The 18,943-nt window shown below is 37.6% G+C and overlaps 1 protein-coding gene across 1 annotated transcript; it reads left to right on the top strand.

The window, feature by feature from the left end:
* Positions 1-559: 559 nt before the first annotated feature.
* On the top strand, positions 560-15,596 carry scara3 (scavenger receptor class A, member 3). Its single transcript, XM_082148244.1, has 7 exons — positions 560-923; positions 7,403-7,438; positions 7,766-7,810; positions 8,306-8,425; positions 9,665-9,745; positions 10,430-11,473; positions 11,722-15,596. Exons 1-7 carry the CDS (start codon positions 917-919, stop codon positions 12,156-12,158), a joined length of 1,770 nt encoding a protein of 589 aa, XP_082004370.1. The 5' UTR covers positions 560-916; the 3' UTR covers positions 12,159-15,596.
* Positions 15,597-18,943: the final 3,347 nt, after the last annotated feature.

Below are 18,943 nucleotides of genomic sequence, written 5' to 3'. Positions count from 1 at the left end.
CTATAACTATAGTTTTTATTGAAAATAACATATTTTTATTCACAATATCACAAAAAATAATCATGGTTAATTAATTTAATATATCAATAAATCCCGTTTTATGGGATTTACAAAGAATTTTGTCCATATAGATTTTCCAAACTTTTTTGTGAACCAAATTCTCATTTTCTTATTCCTTTGTATAAAGATACATGACTGGAATGACTTGAATTGACTTCAAACTGAATGATAATATTGCTCAATAGAACAAAAATGGTATTTAAGTAATATATACACTGTAGTTGAGACAAAAAGTATAAATCTGCACTTTAGCATTCATTAATAGCACAATGATATTTATCCTCTCCTCTCAACAACAAACTCTTGAAGAACAGCATGTCCCTTTTGGCAAACATAATTTGTAAATCTCCAATAACAAGAGGCCACAGAAGATAAAGGTGCCTGTTGCTCCAATACCAGACATTTGTTAACAATTAGGCCAGTGCTCAAGACTGACTCACTGAAGCACATGCACCGTGTCCCACCTCCTTTTCTCCTCCTTCTCCCTCCCTTTCCCACACAGAAACAATCACTCCCTCTCTCCGGCATGTTTCCCAAAGCTGCACATGGTTACTGTCCAAGGTATTACTTTCCACTGGTTCTATAGCAAAGAGGAAGCATGTTATAGAGGGTTCCTCTTGACACACCAGCTGTTGGATGCTGTGCCCACAAGTGTCCTCGACATTGGATTAGTCTGCAGATTTAGTGACTTATTTCTTGTAAGCAAACCGGTATTCTTCTTGACTGATGCTCTGGAGTCTGATGAGTCTTTGAAATACATCCCAAGTTTGAACGTTCAGACAGGTGAAATATATTTGGTCTCAAGTCTCCACATTCGTCTTTACCAAACTGACCTGGGGTGTTTTACAGAATCAACATGAAAGGTAAAGCAATGTTTCTTTTTATTGATTCATACTTTGACTAATATGTTTTTTGTTTTTTTATTCATGTGAGAAATACTTGTAAATACTGGCTAACATGAGCGTGTTGACAGCACACATTCAAAACTGAAACTCCGAGGTTCTAGAGAAAGCAGGGAGCTGTTGATGTTGGATGGGAGTTTGTGGTTCTGTTATTTTGACCGCAAAATACATCATACCTTCACCACTCTCAGCTTGACACTATTTGCTATTGAATTTTCAGTTAGACTCATACCAATGGAGCAACATTTTAGATGCTGGTTTTATTCAGCACAGAATAATATAATACCATTGGTTTTCATAAAAGGCGTGCGAGATCTTTTTGAAGGCAACTGGAACATGTGGATCCGCATCCTTTGGTGGTAGGATCTTGAATTTATAGGAAACGTATCCAAAATGAAGATAAACATTTCTCTCTTTTAATGCATAAACCAGAGACTCATGAAAGAGCATGGCTCCTAATGCATTCCTCATGCTGTGAGAGATGTGCGATTTTAAGTTCTTCATTCTTCAAGTGTGGGCAGCAGGTGTGGAGCCAGTGTTAACCGCACACGCATACATTCCCTTCAGCTGTTTTCCCAAGATCTGACCAATGAATCTATTTGTAATAGACAGAAAGGGGCAAGCAGGCTCTTCTTATTTTTAGTTACATCTGATTGAAGTGTATCAGATCTAATGAAACGCTCTTGATCAACATATTTGTTTATAACTGAACACAGCACGTCCTGATTTTCCAGAGTTAGACATGTCCTGGGTCAACATATTTTGTTGAGCCTGGAACAACATTACTGTCCAAAAATGTACTCCTAACCATATTCCCACACCTCAACCTAACCCTTCCCATATGTTACCTCTAAAATTAGTGGGATTGGGGTATTAAGTTGCGTTTTGGTGGATCGGATCACGTAGACGAGGGAGACACATTCCCGTTTACACCTGGTGTTTTAATCCATCTCTCTTGTCCACTTTCGACCACTTCTTTCCTGATTTCTTCGAAGAGAGGGTCTATGGGCGGGTAAATGTATGGGATTTTTCAGATCTTTTAATCTAATGGACGATCTCAGCTCACGTAATTTACAAATGAGTGCACGAAGACGATGGAAAAACACGAATAGCAGCAGTTTTTTTCTGCTCTGATAGCCACAAGATGATGCCTAAATGCGGTTAGGTGTTACCTCACCATAATGGTGAAACGCCATGATGTTTATGCAATAGGTCAGTAGGCGGAGAGTAGGCAGTATTTAGTGGTTGTTCGAGAACGCATTCAACCACATGAGCATTTACACTACGAAAGCAATCCGGTTGAATGCATTTTCGACTACCTCTGGAAGTGGTCGAAAGTGGACAAGCTCAAAACATTTTAGACCCCATTTACACCTGTATTTAGCGTCGCCCACTTGTGATCCGATCGACCAAAGCGCAGCTTAATACCAGGTGTAAACAGGGCCTGATGTAGAAGCACCTAACCCTGGTTGTAAGTCTAAAGTTGACATAAACTGTATTGTCTGATTGGTTGATTAGAATGTTGTTCCAGGATCAACAAAGTTGGTGATCTTCACTGTCTTGGTGAAATCAGGTTCTACATTGAAGACAAGGATCAAGGATTTAATGGTCAAAGAATTTTTTTGCTTTTTTTAAAGCCTAATGAGGTTGTCTTTAAGAAGCTGTAAAACATCCCAGAACATGTATTTTAATATAATTAATGTATGACTGTAAACATGCAGATATCTAAAGATGGGTGAGATTCACCTCCACTTTTTAACTCCTTTATTTTCATTAACTACAATATACAGTAAGAATGTTTTAAATTTTTCTCCATTGAACTTTATGGTTGAACTCTGCACATACTTTTTAAAATGCGTGTAAAGCAGTTGTACATCAAGTAGAACTGTAGAGACACTTGTCTTTATTAGCTGTGGTTGGGTTTCTGTGGTTTGGAAAGACCCTGCCCTCTGCCTCTGCTTCCCATCTCAAGTTGCAAGGCATTCCTGTCAGATGTTTTATACCCACTGCATCCATCTGGTCACATTATACCAGTATTACTGTATGTTTCCTGTGTTTTGGTGCTTTTCAGCAAAGTGAATCAATTCAAAGGCATGGGAACACTAGACAAACTCTTTAACCCACAGTTTAGAGATCATGTACACTATGCCAATTCGTTCTTTTGGACATCAAAGCTCCTGAAGTTACCCTTGAGAATGCCTCATCAAGTAGCTTTACATTGCAAGATTTGAAGGATTAGGAGAATCCTCAGACATCTTTGGCCTCTGTAGAAGGTGTTGAAGAGGTAAACCTCAAACTTTTGACATTGTGAAGTTCTGACATGAGATATCCTCTTAAGACTTATCCAAAGAGTTCTCAACTCTTGAGTTGTATAAACATTTCCTTTCTGTATTTGTGGAAAAGAGGATAGCTGAAAGGATGCCTCATAAGAAATTACATATTGTGAAGAAAATACTAAATATTTTGACAACCATGTTTTGATGGAGTAAGTGAATCTTGGTGACCAAGTCTTTAGAATGGGCACTGACAATATATTATTATCTCAGATTAGTACATGCCACCATTGTAATTCATGTGCTTTTAATTATTCTCAGTGTTTCGACCAAGAATGAAATTTCAGCCTGTAATGTTTGGTCAGGGCACAGATGTTGTTTTCATAGCTGGTTGTTAACATACTGTTAAACATCTGCCCAAGTGGACTGTTTTACTTGCGCTGTACACCTGAGATAACTGATGTTTTAAGATTTTATCCTTCAAATGCTACCAAAATTGTGTCCATACTAATGTTAAATGGATCATACTCTTTTACAGTGCCCCATATCAGACAAGTTAAATTATATTTCTATGTTCTAAGGTCAACAAATGCTGTTGATTTTGAGAGAAAACAGCAGACCTGGCCAGATTTCGATTTTTTTAATTTTTTTTTTTATTTTATTTTTTTAAGTTCCATTTACTGTATTATATTGTTGCATAACATGCAAACTGAAGACTGCCTCCTTGTTTCAATTTGGTTTACATCACGTAACTGTATTTTGAATTTTGACTCCCCACCCTTACTAAACACTGGCATGTTGCCCTTATGCTCTCAGACTCCTAAAGAAATCTAGAAACTTTCCATTTCCTCCAGATCCTTGAATGACCCGCCAAGCTAATTAAATATCCTGCCTCTTTACATACTTCTCAAGTACTTGACCCTGCCATAGTGCTTTTCAATGGTTCTTTCCTTGTAAGCAATGTTTTCAAGGGGAATTCAGACATCCAGACCAGACTGGAGGGTCCCCTCCTTTTCCTCTGTACTGTTGGCAACACTAACGCTACCACAAGACCCAAGGTTGCACCTTTTCCGAGCCACCTGTGTAGCCAGGACTGGTAGGGATATGTAAAGTCTCTCCACTTTCTCCCTCATCAAGCTTTTGCCTAGCACTCTGGCTCCTGTAGACCTGACCTCAGCGGCTTGAGTAGTAGGTATAAACAATCTCACCATGAGCTTAGCAAGTTTGGCATGCAAAGCATGGCTCCAAGACGTGCCTGAGGTTTGAAAAATACAGACCCAAGATTTTAAGCAAACAGAAAACGAAGCAGGTGCAAACTCCCTAAGACTGTGGTATTGAGGGATGTTGTTTTAAAAGTGCTTGCTGAACAATAGTGTCAATAGTGAAAAACAGTTTGATGTTTAACAGCATTGGCAGTGGATGACTGGCATACCTCAAGTTCTCAGACTGGCACAACTCTGTTCTCAGGACCTTCAGTACCAACCCAGTGCTCTTCAGCTGCAAGGAATAGGAACGTTGAGTCATCATTCCTTTGTGTGGTTTGCTTCTAAACTTGTCTAAATTTTTTCACAAAGTGCTGCGTTTCTTCAGACAGTTGATGCCCAATTTTTCCAATTTTTTAAAAGTAAACCCTGGTTTGTCTCCAGAAACCATGACTCTGCAACATGGTAGATTGCAACCTTCAGAGGCGTCTAAACATTTTCATGCTTATTATTTTTGTTTGTTTTTTGTGTATTCCTTCTTCCCTTGGGATAGCAAGCTCTGTGGAAGATAGGTGGTCTTGTAGACCATAACACATCTTGATGTTTGTGCTCAAGTAGTATATAAAATGGAACAGGCTTAACAAGGTCTTCCCTCATGATTCAGTTTGAAAACTCCTTTTTATCTTTGTCCCTTGTTGATAAAGCTTCTTGGATGTTTTGATGGCATATAGTCAAATTTTTCCTCATGTGAAGCACCTCATACAATGTTTTGGTTGTACTTCTCCAGGTAGTCATCAGCTAATTAGGTTACTAACCGTTATGGGTGGCTGAAATAAGCTTAGCCTGAATAACCTTCTGCTGACAATACTTTTCCAGATGTTGTGCTGTATGCAATAACATTTATCCTTTTTTCTATTCATAGCTATGTCCTGCACCACACCTTTATTTTTGTGGCATTTGGCCAGAACAGCTATGGTGTTTCCCACCCAAAGCCTGCAGCTCGCCTTGGTGTTGCAGCCAAGAGATATTTCAATATTTATTAAAAACATTTTTTTTTATAATATTTTGTATATATATATGTGTATGTGTGTGTGTGTATATATATATATATATATATATATATGTGTGTGTGTGTGTGTATATATGTATATATATATATATATATATATATATGTGTGTGTGTGTGTATATATGTATATATACAGTATATATATATATATATATATATACAGTATATATATATGTATATGTATGTACACTCACCTAAAGGATTATTAGGAACACCATACTAATACTGTGTTTGACCCCCTTTCGCCTTCAGAACTGCCTTAATTCTACGTGGCATTGATTCAACAAGGTGCTGAAAGCATTCTTTAGAAATGTTGGCCCATATTGATAGGATAGCATCTTGCAGTTGATGGAGATTTGTGGGATGCACATCCAGGGCACGAAGCTCCCGTTCCACCACATCGCAAATATGCTCTATTGAGTTGAGATCTGGTGACTGTGTGGGCCATTTTAGTACAGTGAACTCATTGTCATGTTCAAGAAACCAATTTGAAATGATTCGAGCTTTGTGACATGGTGCATTATCCTGCTGGAAGTAGCCATCAGAGGATGGGTACATGGTGGTCATAAAGGGATGGACATGGTCAGAAACAATGCTCAGGTAGGCCGTGGCATTTAAACGATGCCCAATTGGCACTAAGGGGCCTAAAGTGTGCCAAGAAAACATCCCCCACACCATTACACCACCACCACCAGCCTGCACAGTGGTAACAAGGCATGATGGATCCATGTTCTCATTCTGTTTACGCCAAATTCTGACTCTACCATCTGAATCTCAACAGAAATCGAGACTCATCAGACCAGGCAACATTTTTCCAGTCTTCAACTGTCCAATTTTGGTGAGCTCGTGCAAATTGTAGCCTCTTTTTCCTATTTTTAGTGGAGATGAGTGGTACCCGGTGGTGTCTTCTGCTGTTGTAGCCCATCCGCCTCAAGGTTGTGCGTGTTGTGGCTTCACAAATGTTTTGCTGCATACCTCGGTTGTAACGAGTGGTTATTTCAGTCAAAGTTGCTCTTCTATCAGCTTGAATCAGTCGGCCCATTCTCCTCTGACCTCTAGCATCAACAAGGCATTTTCGCCCACAGGACTGCCGCATACTGGATGTTTTTCCCTTTTCACACCATTCTTTGTAAACCCTAGAAATGGTTGTGCGTGAAAATCCCAGTAACTGAGCAGATTGTGAAATACTCAGGCCGGCCCGTCTGGCACCAACAACCATGCCACGCTCAAAATTGCTTAAATCACCTTTCTTTCCCATTCTGACAATCAGTTTGGAGTTCAGGAGATTGTCTTGACCAGGACCACACCCCTAAATGCATTGAAGCAACTGCCATGTGATTGGTTGATTAGATAATTGCATTAATGAGAAATTGAACAGGTGTTCCTAATAATCCTTTAGGTGAGTGTATGTGTATATATATATATATATATATATATGTATATGTATGTATGTATGTATGTATGTATGTATATATATATATATATATATATATGTATATATGTATGTGTGTGTGTATGTATGTGTGTATGTATTATAATTATAATTATCATTAATTTTTTTTGTTTTGTTTTTTTTTGTTGTTTTTTTGTTATTCCACCCAGGGGAATAAATTCTCCAAAAGATCCCATCAGATTCAGTAAAAAAAAATAGTATATTTGTATATTTGTGCTGATATTAGGCTCTTTCCAAAAGTGACCTCATATAGTACTAATCAGTCCAAGTTTTTGTCTTGTACTAGCAAGCAGGCCGTATAGTTTTTCCACTCTTAGTTTGTTTTATTGTTTCTGCTGTTAAAGCGAATGTGATCATCATTCTCAGAGATAAATTTCAATCTATTGACCTTAATTTGCAAACACATAAATCAACCCTGCTGCTTTTCCTCCCCTCTCTTGCAGATAGCTATTGTGGCTACGAGAACCAGCTTTTTAATGGTATGTGGAGACTTTCTCTTCTTTCAGTTTTATTTGGACCCTCTTGATATAGAGTTATAAGACCAAATATGTGCTTAATCCCTGCAGTGGATCTAGTTGTCCTCTTATAATCTCCTGCAATTAAACTCTGAGACCTGACATGATGAAAATATGATGGTACAGTGTTTTGTACTGTGCAGGAGGTAGATGATGAGTCTCAAGAAGAACTGTGTTTGATTAGCCAATACGATGAACGATGATTTAATAGGATTATGATTACATTCAAGTATGATGTTATAAATTGTAAAGCCGTGACTTATTCGTGTTTTGTGCAATTTCTCTTTGTAGAGGAGGACTTAACTGGAGAAGAAGAGGAAATTCCTCCCCTGAGAGGTTAGAAAAATCATCTTTCTTAAAGCGTATTGCTCTTCTTATTAATGAGGCATTACAGAGTACAAAAGATGGAGTAAGGAAAAAGGAGTTGTACAGTAGTGATTTTTTTTTTTGTCTGTAATCTCCACAGATATGACACATCTTGTATCTTTATTTATTTTTTTATTTTATTTTTTTGCTATGGTCTGACTTATATAATACATTTTAAGTGTTTGTATGTACATGTCGGCATTTATCCCCCACTGTTTTGTTCGTGATTGATTTATTGTACATCTGTTTTAAATGTTCAGTTCTTGTCGACGCTTAGGCTTTGAAAAGATTTATTTACCGAATTTGCAAGCTCAGTTGAATTATTAGTCACGTCCAATTTGAATAGTCTCTTTACTGTTTTTTTATTTTATATAACAGTTAGGATATAATGGTTCTGATAAATTTCAGATCTGATAGGAATACCAGTTTTCTTAATGAGAATGAGTGTCTTTTTTTTGTACACAGGAAGGGCAAGAAGAGGATGTATGAAATGTCAGCAGACACATTCTCTTCAGCTAGCTGTCAAAATGCTCTATGGCTTTTTAGCTTTGCTCATCATTGCAGTGGCCGTCTTGGCAACCCTCGGTAAGATTTCACGGCACTGCAACACTATCACTAATAATCCGTGTTTTCAACACAATCATTTTCTTGGTGAGGTGAACGATCAAAGTTGAAAGGTAGATATAAAACTTGTTCTTGAATCAGCAATGGATCAAATTAATTTGAGGATTTCCACATGAGAAGACACACAGCTGGAATGGAGACAGATATGGGCCAGAGAAAAGGAATGCAGGAAACCCTGATTTTCATCCATCAGACACATGGTTACAGCATGTAGTGTGGGTTTTGATTCAGCATTATGCTCATAAAGTCAACAATCTCCAGATTTAATAGGAGCAGGCCAAAACCTTTCCCTGTGTGGAGCTACACTCTAAATCTCACGTCATGTGTGATGTTATATGCCAAATCTCAAATGCCCCACTTACGAGCATGAAAGCATAACAAAAGTCAATAGTGAAATAACTGCGAATCATATACCTTCAAGACATTTACACAAGTTTCTCCTAATAATATTATGACATACAACAAATCCATATTTAAAATGCAATGGGCCTCCTACAAGAACTTTGTTAGCATTGTCGTACTGACAGGATACTACCACATCAGGCCACAACATGGCTAAACTGTGGCAAAATAAATCAAGAAGAATGTTGTTTGGTTAAATATGATGACAAGATGATGGTTAATTTAAAGGAAAAAAAAAACAGGCCTAACTACAAGATATTTCAGAATGATGCCACACATCTGTTTCATATTGCTTTAACTCCTCAAAAATGTTGTTAAAAGCGGTTATGCGTGTAATATGCATGCTATTATGTTAAAGAATGTTATGTAGGAAGTGAATCTGAAGTTTGCACAAGACAAGTCAAATCAAGTAACTCAAGCATTCTGTTTAGTGACAAAAAGTAAGCAATGTCCTTTTAGCACTTTTTTAAAATACAGCAGGTGACATGCAGACATACAGCTGGAAAATAAATTACAACAACAAGCGAGGGTCCATTACAGTTTACCAGTCCCCATAGTCCAAGATTAAGTCGTGGTGTGTGAAGAAAGCTTCAGAAAAGAATTCCAAACCTGTGTATTTTCTAAGGAAACTGAGACCACTTAAACTGTTCCAACATTCCAATATTATGCAATGTCACATTTTTTTATTAGAATTAGAAATTCCTATCTCAATTTTTTTTTTGCTTGCTTGTTTGATTGTTGTTCATCACTTAATTCTCTAAAATGACAGTTTTAAGATCAATAAATGTGTCATTTCAGTCTTCAGGAGAGTTGACAACTTATCTGAAGAGGAATCATTTTATCACAAACACATTTCCAAAGTCCAGGAGAGTATAAAAGGTAAGAATTCTTTTTTTATGGTACATCAATTTTTGGGAACTGCTAGGCATTACAGTGTTATATATTATTTATATATACTAGTATAGTTATTTAAAAAAAAATTATAATTAGATTTTTTAAAATATATTTTCACTTTTCATTTAAATTTTAGTTTCTTTTAATCATTTTATAATGTGCTTTTGTCATTTTTATTAGTTTTTTTATATTTCTACAAAGCTTTAAATTATTTCATTTTTAGTCATTTTAATACTTCAGTTTAAACTTGCCAAATAAGGCAACATTTCTTTTTTCATCTAATATTTGTATTTAAGCTTCATTTTAATTACCAAAAACTAATTTAAAAGTTTTTGTATTAGTTAACAATAAAAACACTGATCTACAACAGGAAAGTCAAACTGCAAAAAGAGAACCATGTTTTCACACAGTTGCTTCTGTTTAAAATAGGCTTGCTAGATTTATCTAATTTGTTTATCTAATCTCTCGGTTCACTTCCTGTGGTCGGTGAACCCCTCAGAGAGTAAAAACTCATGAGAAATCATTTATAACTGAAATAATGACCTAAGAAACAGCTGTGCATACAGAGAGCTCTGACTTTTAAAACACTATTGCATTTTCCTGCAGTGTATTTTTTATTTTTTTTTGTCAGCAATACAAGATATTCATGGTTTGGTGGTTCTATTGTAGATATCAGCACTGCAAACAACTATTCCAACTGCTTAGATGTTGCACAATTCCAAGAGGAGATTGCCAGACTGAAGAAGGAGTTTGAGGAGACCCAGAAGATGGTACTTGGTCAAAAGCAGCAGTTGGACCAGGCGATCCAGTCTCAGCAAAGTCTTACGCAATCCAGCAACAGAATGACGAGAGATCTCCAGACTTATGGAATCATCATTAAGCGTATAAACCAGTCTGTGGGCCAATACCTGGATCAGGTAACAGGCTGGCAGGTTGTCATTAATGAAACCGATCAAGGGATGAAAACCCTTATTGAGGATCACTATGATTTGAAGGCCACAATGCAACAAGTCAACACCACTGTTGCTCTTAGTGCGTCGTGGATGGGTGCTCTTCAGAGGAAGGCCGAAGAGGAGACCTTGGTGCTCCAAAAAATAACAGCAGACTGGCAGAATTACAGCAGAGTTTTAAGTGCCCTGAAATCCAATGCCAGCGTAACCATGCAGACCGTGAGGGCCGTTCAAAGTGGCGTCTCTGCCACTCACCAGCGAATCAGCATGAGCTCAGAGATGGTGCATGACCTCACTCTGCAAGTCATGAACCTTCAGATGCAACTGGACAATGTCTCGTCTTACATTGACGAACACGAGGAGAACATGCATGACCACCAGTACCACACGAAGTACTATGAAAACCGGACCGGGGAGCGATTTGTGACATTGGATGCAAGAATGAACTCCATTGAAATGGAGATCGACACAGTTTCTTCCAGCATCAATGCAACCGTCAGCCATGTTCAGAGCATGTACAAATATATCAACATAGAGAGTTCCTCTTGCCAATCCAGACTGGGCAGTCACACTGAAGATTTGCAGAACTTGAACAACACAGTCTTGCTGCTTCTTCACCTAGCCGACACTCTCAGAATGCAGTACATGATACTGAATGTGCGCCTCGAATCTGATGTGAGGAACCTATCATTGGTGATGGAGGAGATGAAGCTTGTAGACACCAGTCATGCAAAGCTGATCCAGAACTTCACTATTCTGAAAGGTTGTTATCTACTTGTAGAGTCCTGAATGGCCACTGTCCTGCAGAGTTTAACACCAACACTGATAAAAAACCTGAACACATTGATTAGCTTGTTCGGGGGCGTTTGATTAGTGTTGGGGGCTAAACTCTGCTGGACAGTGATCCTCTTGGGCCAGATTTGAAGAGCCCTGCTGTAGTGTCTATAAAATAGCTTCACTTGCATGTTCTTGAAGAATCTAATGTCTTTTTTTTTTCTGGATTCTTAATAGGTATGCCTGGTCCACCAGGTCCAAAGGGAAGCAGGGGAGAATCGGGAGCCAAAGGACCTCTAGGTGTATCGGGACTGAAAGGAGACAGGGGACTTGCAGGAAATCGTGGACCTCAAGGATTAAAGGGCGCTATGGGAATTAAGGGGGATCAAGGTGTGCAAGGAGTTTCTGGGATGAAAGGTGGGCCAGGACTTAAGGGAGAGAAAGGGTCTTTAGGGCAACCAGGGCCTCGTGCTGAAAAAGGACTGAAGGGTGATATGGGGGTTCCTGGGAAGGATGGAATTCCTGGCCTCAAAGGACCGCCAGGAATTCGGGGACAAGCTGGACTCCCAGGGGTACATGGACCTCAAGGACTGGTAGGAAAACAGGGCGCTGTAGGACCACCAGGGCCGCCTGGACCACCTGGACCACCAGGGGAGCCTGCTCAGAAGTCATGAACACAACTTAAAAATAACCCAAATGGTCATACACTGACTGCCTTTCTGAGTACGGTTATGATGTTTCTTGTAGTTGATGGTAGTAGACGTCAACTTGGAGATCTCTCTCTAAACAAGACGATGGTGGAGACTCTTTGGAATCTTGGAGGCCCACATGCACATTCCCCAAAAATGGAGTTTGCTCTGAACAACAATATACTATGTATAGGCTTTCAACGCACTTAGAAAAGAGCTCAAGCACAATTCTATACATGAGCCACTTCACCACAATCTTGTTTTAACAATGGTTTTAGAGGCAGGCTTCTATGAAACCATTAATTGTAATAGGCACTATCCATTAGACTCAATATTTCGCCAGCATCAGCATTTGAAGACAGATAAACATTTGACAAACCATACTTTTGCTTTTTATGGAGTTTATGTATTAATACAGCAACATTTTCCATTTTGTATTTGCATCATAATACAGCAACATTTTCCATTTTGTATTTGCATCATAATCCCAGAACATTCAGAGCAGGTACTCTGAAACACGATTTTTATTATGAGTTCAAGTAGACCAAATATTTTCACTCATCAAAGGTAGCCTTGGTACAAATTTGATGAAACACTGTGCGAAAAGTATAGTGAACTCATAATTGTACACTTGCTGGCATTGCATGAACCTGCAAAAACCTTTACAGACAATTATTTTCATTCATTGGAATTGAACAGTGCAACTTTAAGTTTTAATGTTCATACTGGTTTGATTTTCCAATTTGTAAATATGGATAAGTTTAACAGGAGTAATTTTAAGCGTTGGTTAATGTGTCTGAGGAGGACTCCATGATGCGTTGGCATACAATTTATTCCTCTTACACAACAATAAAGGTTTATAAGAATGTAAATAAGAGGGGGGCATTTTTGTTTAGCATTTTCAACTTCACTATAAGCAAGTAATGTACCATTTTCATTACTGCTTTTGTCCTTTTATACTAAAATCATGAAACAAATAAGAGAAATGCCTTTTCATGATTTGCTATCAACCCAGCAATTACACAATGTTTTTAAAATTTCACAATGTTGCATTTTAAAAAAGGCCCAAAAACTCAATAATTAAAAAAAACAAAGACAAAAAGTGCAGGCCAAATGGCCAAAAGTGATCAGTACTAAACTGCAACTTTGTTTTATACAACCAAAATAAATCATTTTGGAAACCTGGAATACCTAACTGGACGTTTTCACTTTAAGTAAATATAAAGCATCAAAATAATGTGTTTTTATTTCACATTCAATATACCAAACTGCAGTATTTATGGGATGTTTTATTTAGGTGTTAAAACAGCTTGTGCCAGCTGCATGGTGTTGCACATTGTGATGAGAAGCCTCTGTGATATCTGACTACTAGCAAGCTTAAACAGTTTCCACATGTGACAATAAATCATCATCATAACACAGTGAAAAGGTCAGCTCTATTTGATGGATTGTTATATGGCTCATTTCGACGAAAAGAGCAAATCAAAAGCAAGTGCAAAGCTAAAATAAGATCTACATGATCAAAAGTCTGTCTAATCCCATCACTAATGTTAGAACGCAAAGTCTGATTAGCATGTCACTGAATGACCATTATGTTTCATCTCTCGATGTACATTATTGCAATGAGTTGTTTTTATAGTTTAGTTTTACTTTCTCTTATTGTATCATGGCTAAGTTGTAATAAGGAATCAAAGCATTAGCATTAGATGATTGACATTTGAATGTGGTGTTAGATCCCTAATTCCTAGTAATTCCCAGTCCCTTTTGTTTCTTTAAGAAATCTGTTTATTCCTCTATCCCATTATTTCTTTCTCAAGTTCAGTACTGTGCAAATTGATCTTCAGCCTTCATCTAACTTGCTGATTATGATATAATCAAACATTTCGATCCAGAAAACTTGGGTACCAAACAACTTTTCATAGGAAATTGATTCCTTGTGGGAATGACAACATAATAGTAACTGTGTGGGAACCAGCTGAATCGTTAAACCCCAATGGCAACAGCTAAGCTGAAAATATTCTAATGAGTTCCAGTGGAACTAGATTTTGGTTGCCTGTGTATTTTGTGACTTTTGCATGTAGAAAGGAGAGGGAGCCAAATAAATATTCAAGCAAGATGTCTACCCCTATAGGACCCTGCAATGATTGTAGGCAAGTGGATATGATGTCATGCTCTGGGGCATTTGAATATTGAATATATTATGAATTATAAATAACAAATAATGATAAAACGTGAGTGATGCTTGACAAACTCGGTGCCATGATGATATAGTATTTTGGGAAATAGTTGCTAAGCTGTTCTGAGTGTTTTAGTACATTGTCATGCAGTTGCAAAGGTACTATGGCTTATTGCTATGCACTTGGTTGTTTTTAAGTGGTTGCTTGGCCATTGCTATGTGATTTCAAAGTTGTTGTTATGTTGCCGTGCAGTCGCTAGGGTTATCGCTAGAGTGGTTGCTTGGGCATTGCTATGCAGTTATTAGTGTGTTCTGTGTGGTTATTTAGTCGTTTCTATGCAGTTAGCTGTTCTGTTCAGTTCACTTATAAATTAAACCTGTAAAAATGTAGGCTACTTTCTACTCCATTTTCTGACAACTTGCTCAGTAGCTCACTAGCTCAGTGGTCGTGCCGAAAGGTGAATAGAGAGCCTAAGTCCCTCCCCTTCCGGTTGACCACCATGGGACCTTATTTCGGAAAAATATTGTATGGTAGTCAATGGCGAGAGACAACAAATATTTTGATCTCGTTTGAATTGTGCCCTGAATTACACATATGATGTTTGTCAATTTAAAAGATACATTTTAAAGTCAAGAAAGTCGCAGTTTGATGTAAAACTGTTGAGGTATAAGACTGTGAAAATACGTAATTACAAAGACTACAAACCCAAAAGGCGCACATGTGACGTCATAGCTTTTCTCTCAATGAATGAAGCTAACTTTACTGAAGCTAACGTCTGTCATTTTTTCTATAGTCTTACGTTATAATCGTAACGTTACGCCGTCATGCCTGAGTGTTTTGTACCAGACTGCACACATACGTACTTAGTGCGAGACGAGAGATGTAGTTCATTGAGCGATTTTCACATAAAACTAAATGTTACTCTTCTGTTTTATGACAAACTGCGACTTTCTTGACTTTTATAATTATCTTTTAAATTGACAAGCATCATGTGTGTAATTCAGGGCACAGTTCAGACGGAATAAAAAGATAAGTTGTCTCTCGCCATTGACGACCATGCATATTTTTTCTGAAATAAGGTCCCATGAGCCGGAAGCGGAGGGGAGGGACTTAGGCTCTCTAATTGCTACAACAGAAATTACGACACCTTGACAGACAGCTTTCGCGACCAATGATAAAGACTTTTCACCACGCCCCTACCTTTCGTCATGCCCATTTATACACACTCTTGGAGGCGTGTGAATCACGAGGCACGACAAAAAACAAACTCAAAGATTTGTAGAAACAAGCTAATATGGCATGGTTGCTTCAGCAATTGCGGTTTTATGTCACAATTGTTTTTGTTAACACTATCAGGTAGGTTTAGTAGGTGTGTGCGTTATTTTAAAACACAATGGTGCATTAACCTTTTAGCACGACTCACCGGATATTTCAATTATGTGATGCGTACAACAATCAACGTTTGTTTCAGATAATACTGTACACCGTCCACGCTTTTAGTGCCACTCGCTGGACATTTTACTTTGAAACAGTCGCGAAACATGCGCGACGCAACGTAATATCACTTCGCAGAAATGTCAAGTCAATTCACCTTTATTTATATAGTGCTTTTTAGAATACAGATTGTTTCAAAGCAGCTATACAGTGATAACAGGAAACTATAATGCAAAATAGTTTGTTTCTGCTGTACAGCAGATCTCGAATAAAATAGCGTCACAGTCCAGCTTAAGTAAGTTCAGTGATGGTTAATTTTTGTTTTGTAAAAAGTTATTAATTCAGTAAAATTTTATATATATACAGTATATAGCCGCTCTGGATAAAGCACTGATGTCATCGTCCAGCTTAGTTCAGTTCTCATATAGGCCTAATGGTGTCAATGCAGGCAGATCAATAATATTGTTGAATATTAAGTGTCCCCAACTTAACAAGCCAAAAGCCAAAGGCAACAGTGGCAAGGAACCAAAACTCCATCAGGTGACAGAATGGACAAAAAAAAAACCTTGGGAGAAACCAGTCGGGAGCTCAGTCAGGGGGCCAGTTCTGTTGCCACAGGTACGTTTTTTTAATGAGCCTGGTTTGCGAATGGAAGTTAATGAACCACCCCGGTACACTAGGAAACAGCGTGCAGAATGTGTTGCGCATTCATGAGCTTCAGCTCTCTTGTGTGCTGTGGCCCAGAGTCTCTGCAGCTGGCCTGAAGGTTTAGGCCCCATCCTCTATAATAGTGCATGACACTTCAAGGAAGTTTCCTCTTGCCAAAGAAAACATGATGATCTCAATAACAGGTCAGAGATTCTCACAAACCAAAACGTTACATAATTATTCAATGGCTAACAACTCAATATTCGAACTTTCCAAGACGTGTCCTTACACCATCCATCAAAGCTGCCAAACGTAATAACCCAGGCGAAGTAATAATGTTCAAAGTTTATATTAATCATCAAAACACACTCAAATGCTATTGGAAACCTCTCTATTGTCAGAAACAGACCTCAAACTTCAAGCCAAATGAATTTTTTTGCCCAGTGTATCTTTAATAACTTTCATTAATGTGTTTGCAGATGTCCCAGTGTCAAACCCTGACCTCCTCTGCTGCTCTACAGCAAAGAAAACTGGATAGACACAATGACAGGATTCACTCAGGAAGTCACGGGCCGTGAGAAAAATCTGTCTACCTCTTCTGTCAAAAAGAGCGATATATGAAAACAATGTACAGTAGATACATATTTCTTGTGCTTTAAGTTTAAAATAGAAAAAAAATGGAAAGCTAGAGGGTGTCATGTTTTCCCTCTCCTGAATAACACATGACTTGCCAGAGTAAACTGCGCCAGATGTTAAGCTACGGGCTGAGGCCAATTTCATTTTCTTTCATGCTGAATTCATTTCACGCAAGCATTTTCTCACTTAGATGTTTCATAAATTGTCTGTAGCAACAAAGGTAATGTCGAAGGGAGATTAAAAGAAATATTAAGAACTATTAAAGAGTTTGTGCTAAAGGCTATAAAAAAAAAAAAAAGTTTGTGGGGTTAAATAACTGACCCTGTGGAAAACTCTGAATGTTATTACTTGTGACATTATTATTGCATGGAAATTAATTTGGGGACCGGACTTGTGTTTGATATTTTTAATGGTATGCCGTTAGGACAGGGTTTGGTTATGATTTAAACAAGCAACTGCATTACGCAACAAAAAATTCTAAAAGCTCTACAAACAGATTATGTCAAACGTCTAGACAGCCGCCAGAGTGTGTTGAAGTCAGAGCTAATTTTAAACCATTACTTCAGGGTGCAAGTTAAATGCTGCTGTTGTGATGGCAAATCTAAATAGTTTATAGGGAATTATTGTGCAAAATAAGTTTTAGAGCCAGTAATTAAAAAAAAATTAAAAAAATAATGCTTTTCTTTTATTTAGCAAGGACGCATTAAATTGAAAGTGGCAGTAAAGGCTTTTATATTACAAGAAGATTTCTATTTCAAATAAATGCTTTTTATTTATCAAAGAATAATCCTGAAAAAAACGTATCATGGTTTCCACTAAAATATTAAGCAGCACTACTGTTTTTGATATTGATAATAATAAGAAATGTTTCTTGAGCTGCAAAACAGCATATTGGAATGGATCATGTGACACTGAAGACTTTTGCTGAATTTATATTTTGTATAAATAAAAAAAATAAACATTTTAAAATATATTAAAATAATTGAAAAAGGAGTCATTTTAAACCCTTTTTACTATTCTTTAACAAATGAATACAGCCTTGGTGAACATAAAAGACTTCTTCCAAAAACATTCCTCAGCTACAGATAGCATGACATTGCTCTTTTAAGAATGTGAGAGCATGCATGAGACCATGAGTTGAGAGGAAGACAAGTTAAGAAGCAAATGATGAGCTTCACAGTTGTAGGACATGGCCTGTTCGACATGAATCATGACTGAGAGCTGGTTTGGTACAGTGTGACTTTGTGATGGAGGACATGGTGAACATTATCTAGAGTAATTTCCTTGCACAGCTGTTGAGAAACTAATGTTCCAGGAAAGGTTCTCACAGTAGAGCTGCATTACTGTTTCATATTCACTTTGCAAATGGTCTTTTTAATTGTGTCAAAAGGGGCAAACGGCGCACCTCATGAAGCCACCTGTAAGGTCATGATGTATGTTCTAACAACATGGCCAGACATTGTAGACATCCTGTACAGCATAACTTTAGTTTTTAGCCAGTGCTCAGGGAACAGTAAATTACACATAAACCTTAACAGACTATAAACCCAGACAATTAATAGTCTCAGTGAAAGGTCCTTTTGTGACAACCTGAACAAAACCAGAACCTCTGGACAGACCTGTTTAGCATCTACATGGTGGGTTTAAAAATCAAATAACACTGCAGATCAAATTGTGATTTTAATAAATGGTGTTAATGTAAATGATGTTATAAATATAATAGCATAGTTGCATGTAAGCACACATTTTATTAATCCTTTATGTAATGTTTTTAATGCCTTTAATTTACATCAAATGAAACTGGAACGAGAATTTACATCAGTCACAACCTCATTTCAGAAGTCCACCACACGCCACCAATTAGATTAATACGAG

This window comes from Leuciscus leuciscus (assembly GCF_965113295.1).
Source record: "Leuciscus leuciscus genome assembly, chromosome: 19".
In the NCBI taxonomy this organism is placed as follows: domain Eukaryota; kingdom Metazoa; phylum Chordata; class Actinopteri; order Cypriniformes; family Leuciscidae; genus Leuciscus; species Leuciscus leuciscus.
Note: the sequence above shows the minus strand (reverse complement) of the source record. Positions and strands in the feature narration are given on the sequence as shown.

Excerpts from the sequence above, each read along its gene's own strand:
- scara3 (XM_082148244.1), top strand. Across the intron at positions 7,439-7,765 it reads CGAGAACCAGCTTTTTAATG|AGGAGGACTTAACTGGAGAA; the intron begins GTATGTGGAGAC and ends TTCTCTTTGTAG. Across the intron at positions 11,474-11,721 it reads GAACTTCACTATTCTGAAAG|GTATGCCTGGTCCACCAGGT; the intron begins GTTGTTATCTAC and ends GATTCTTAATAG.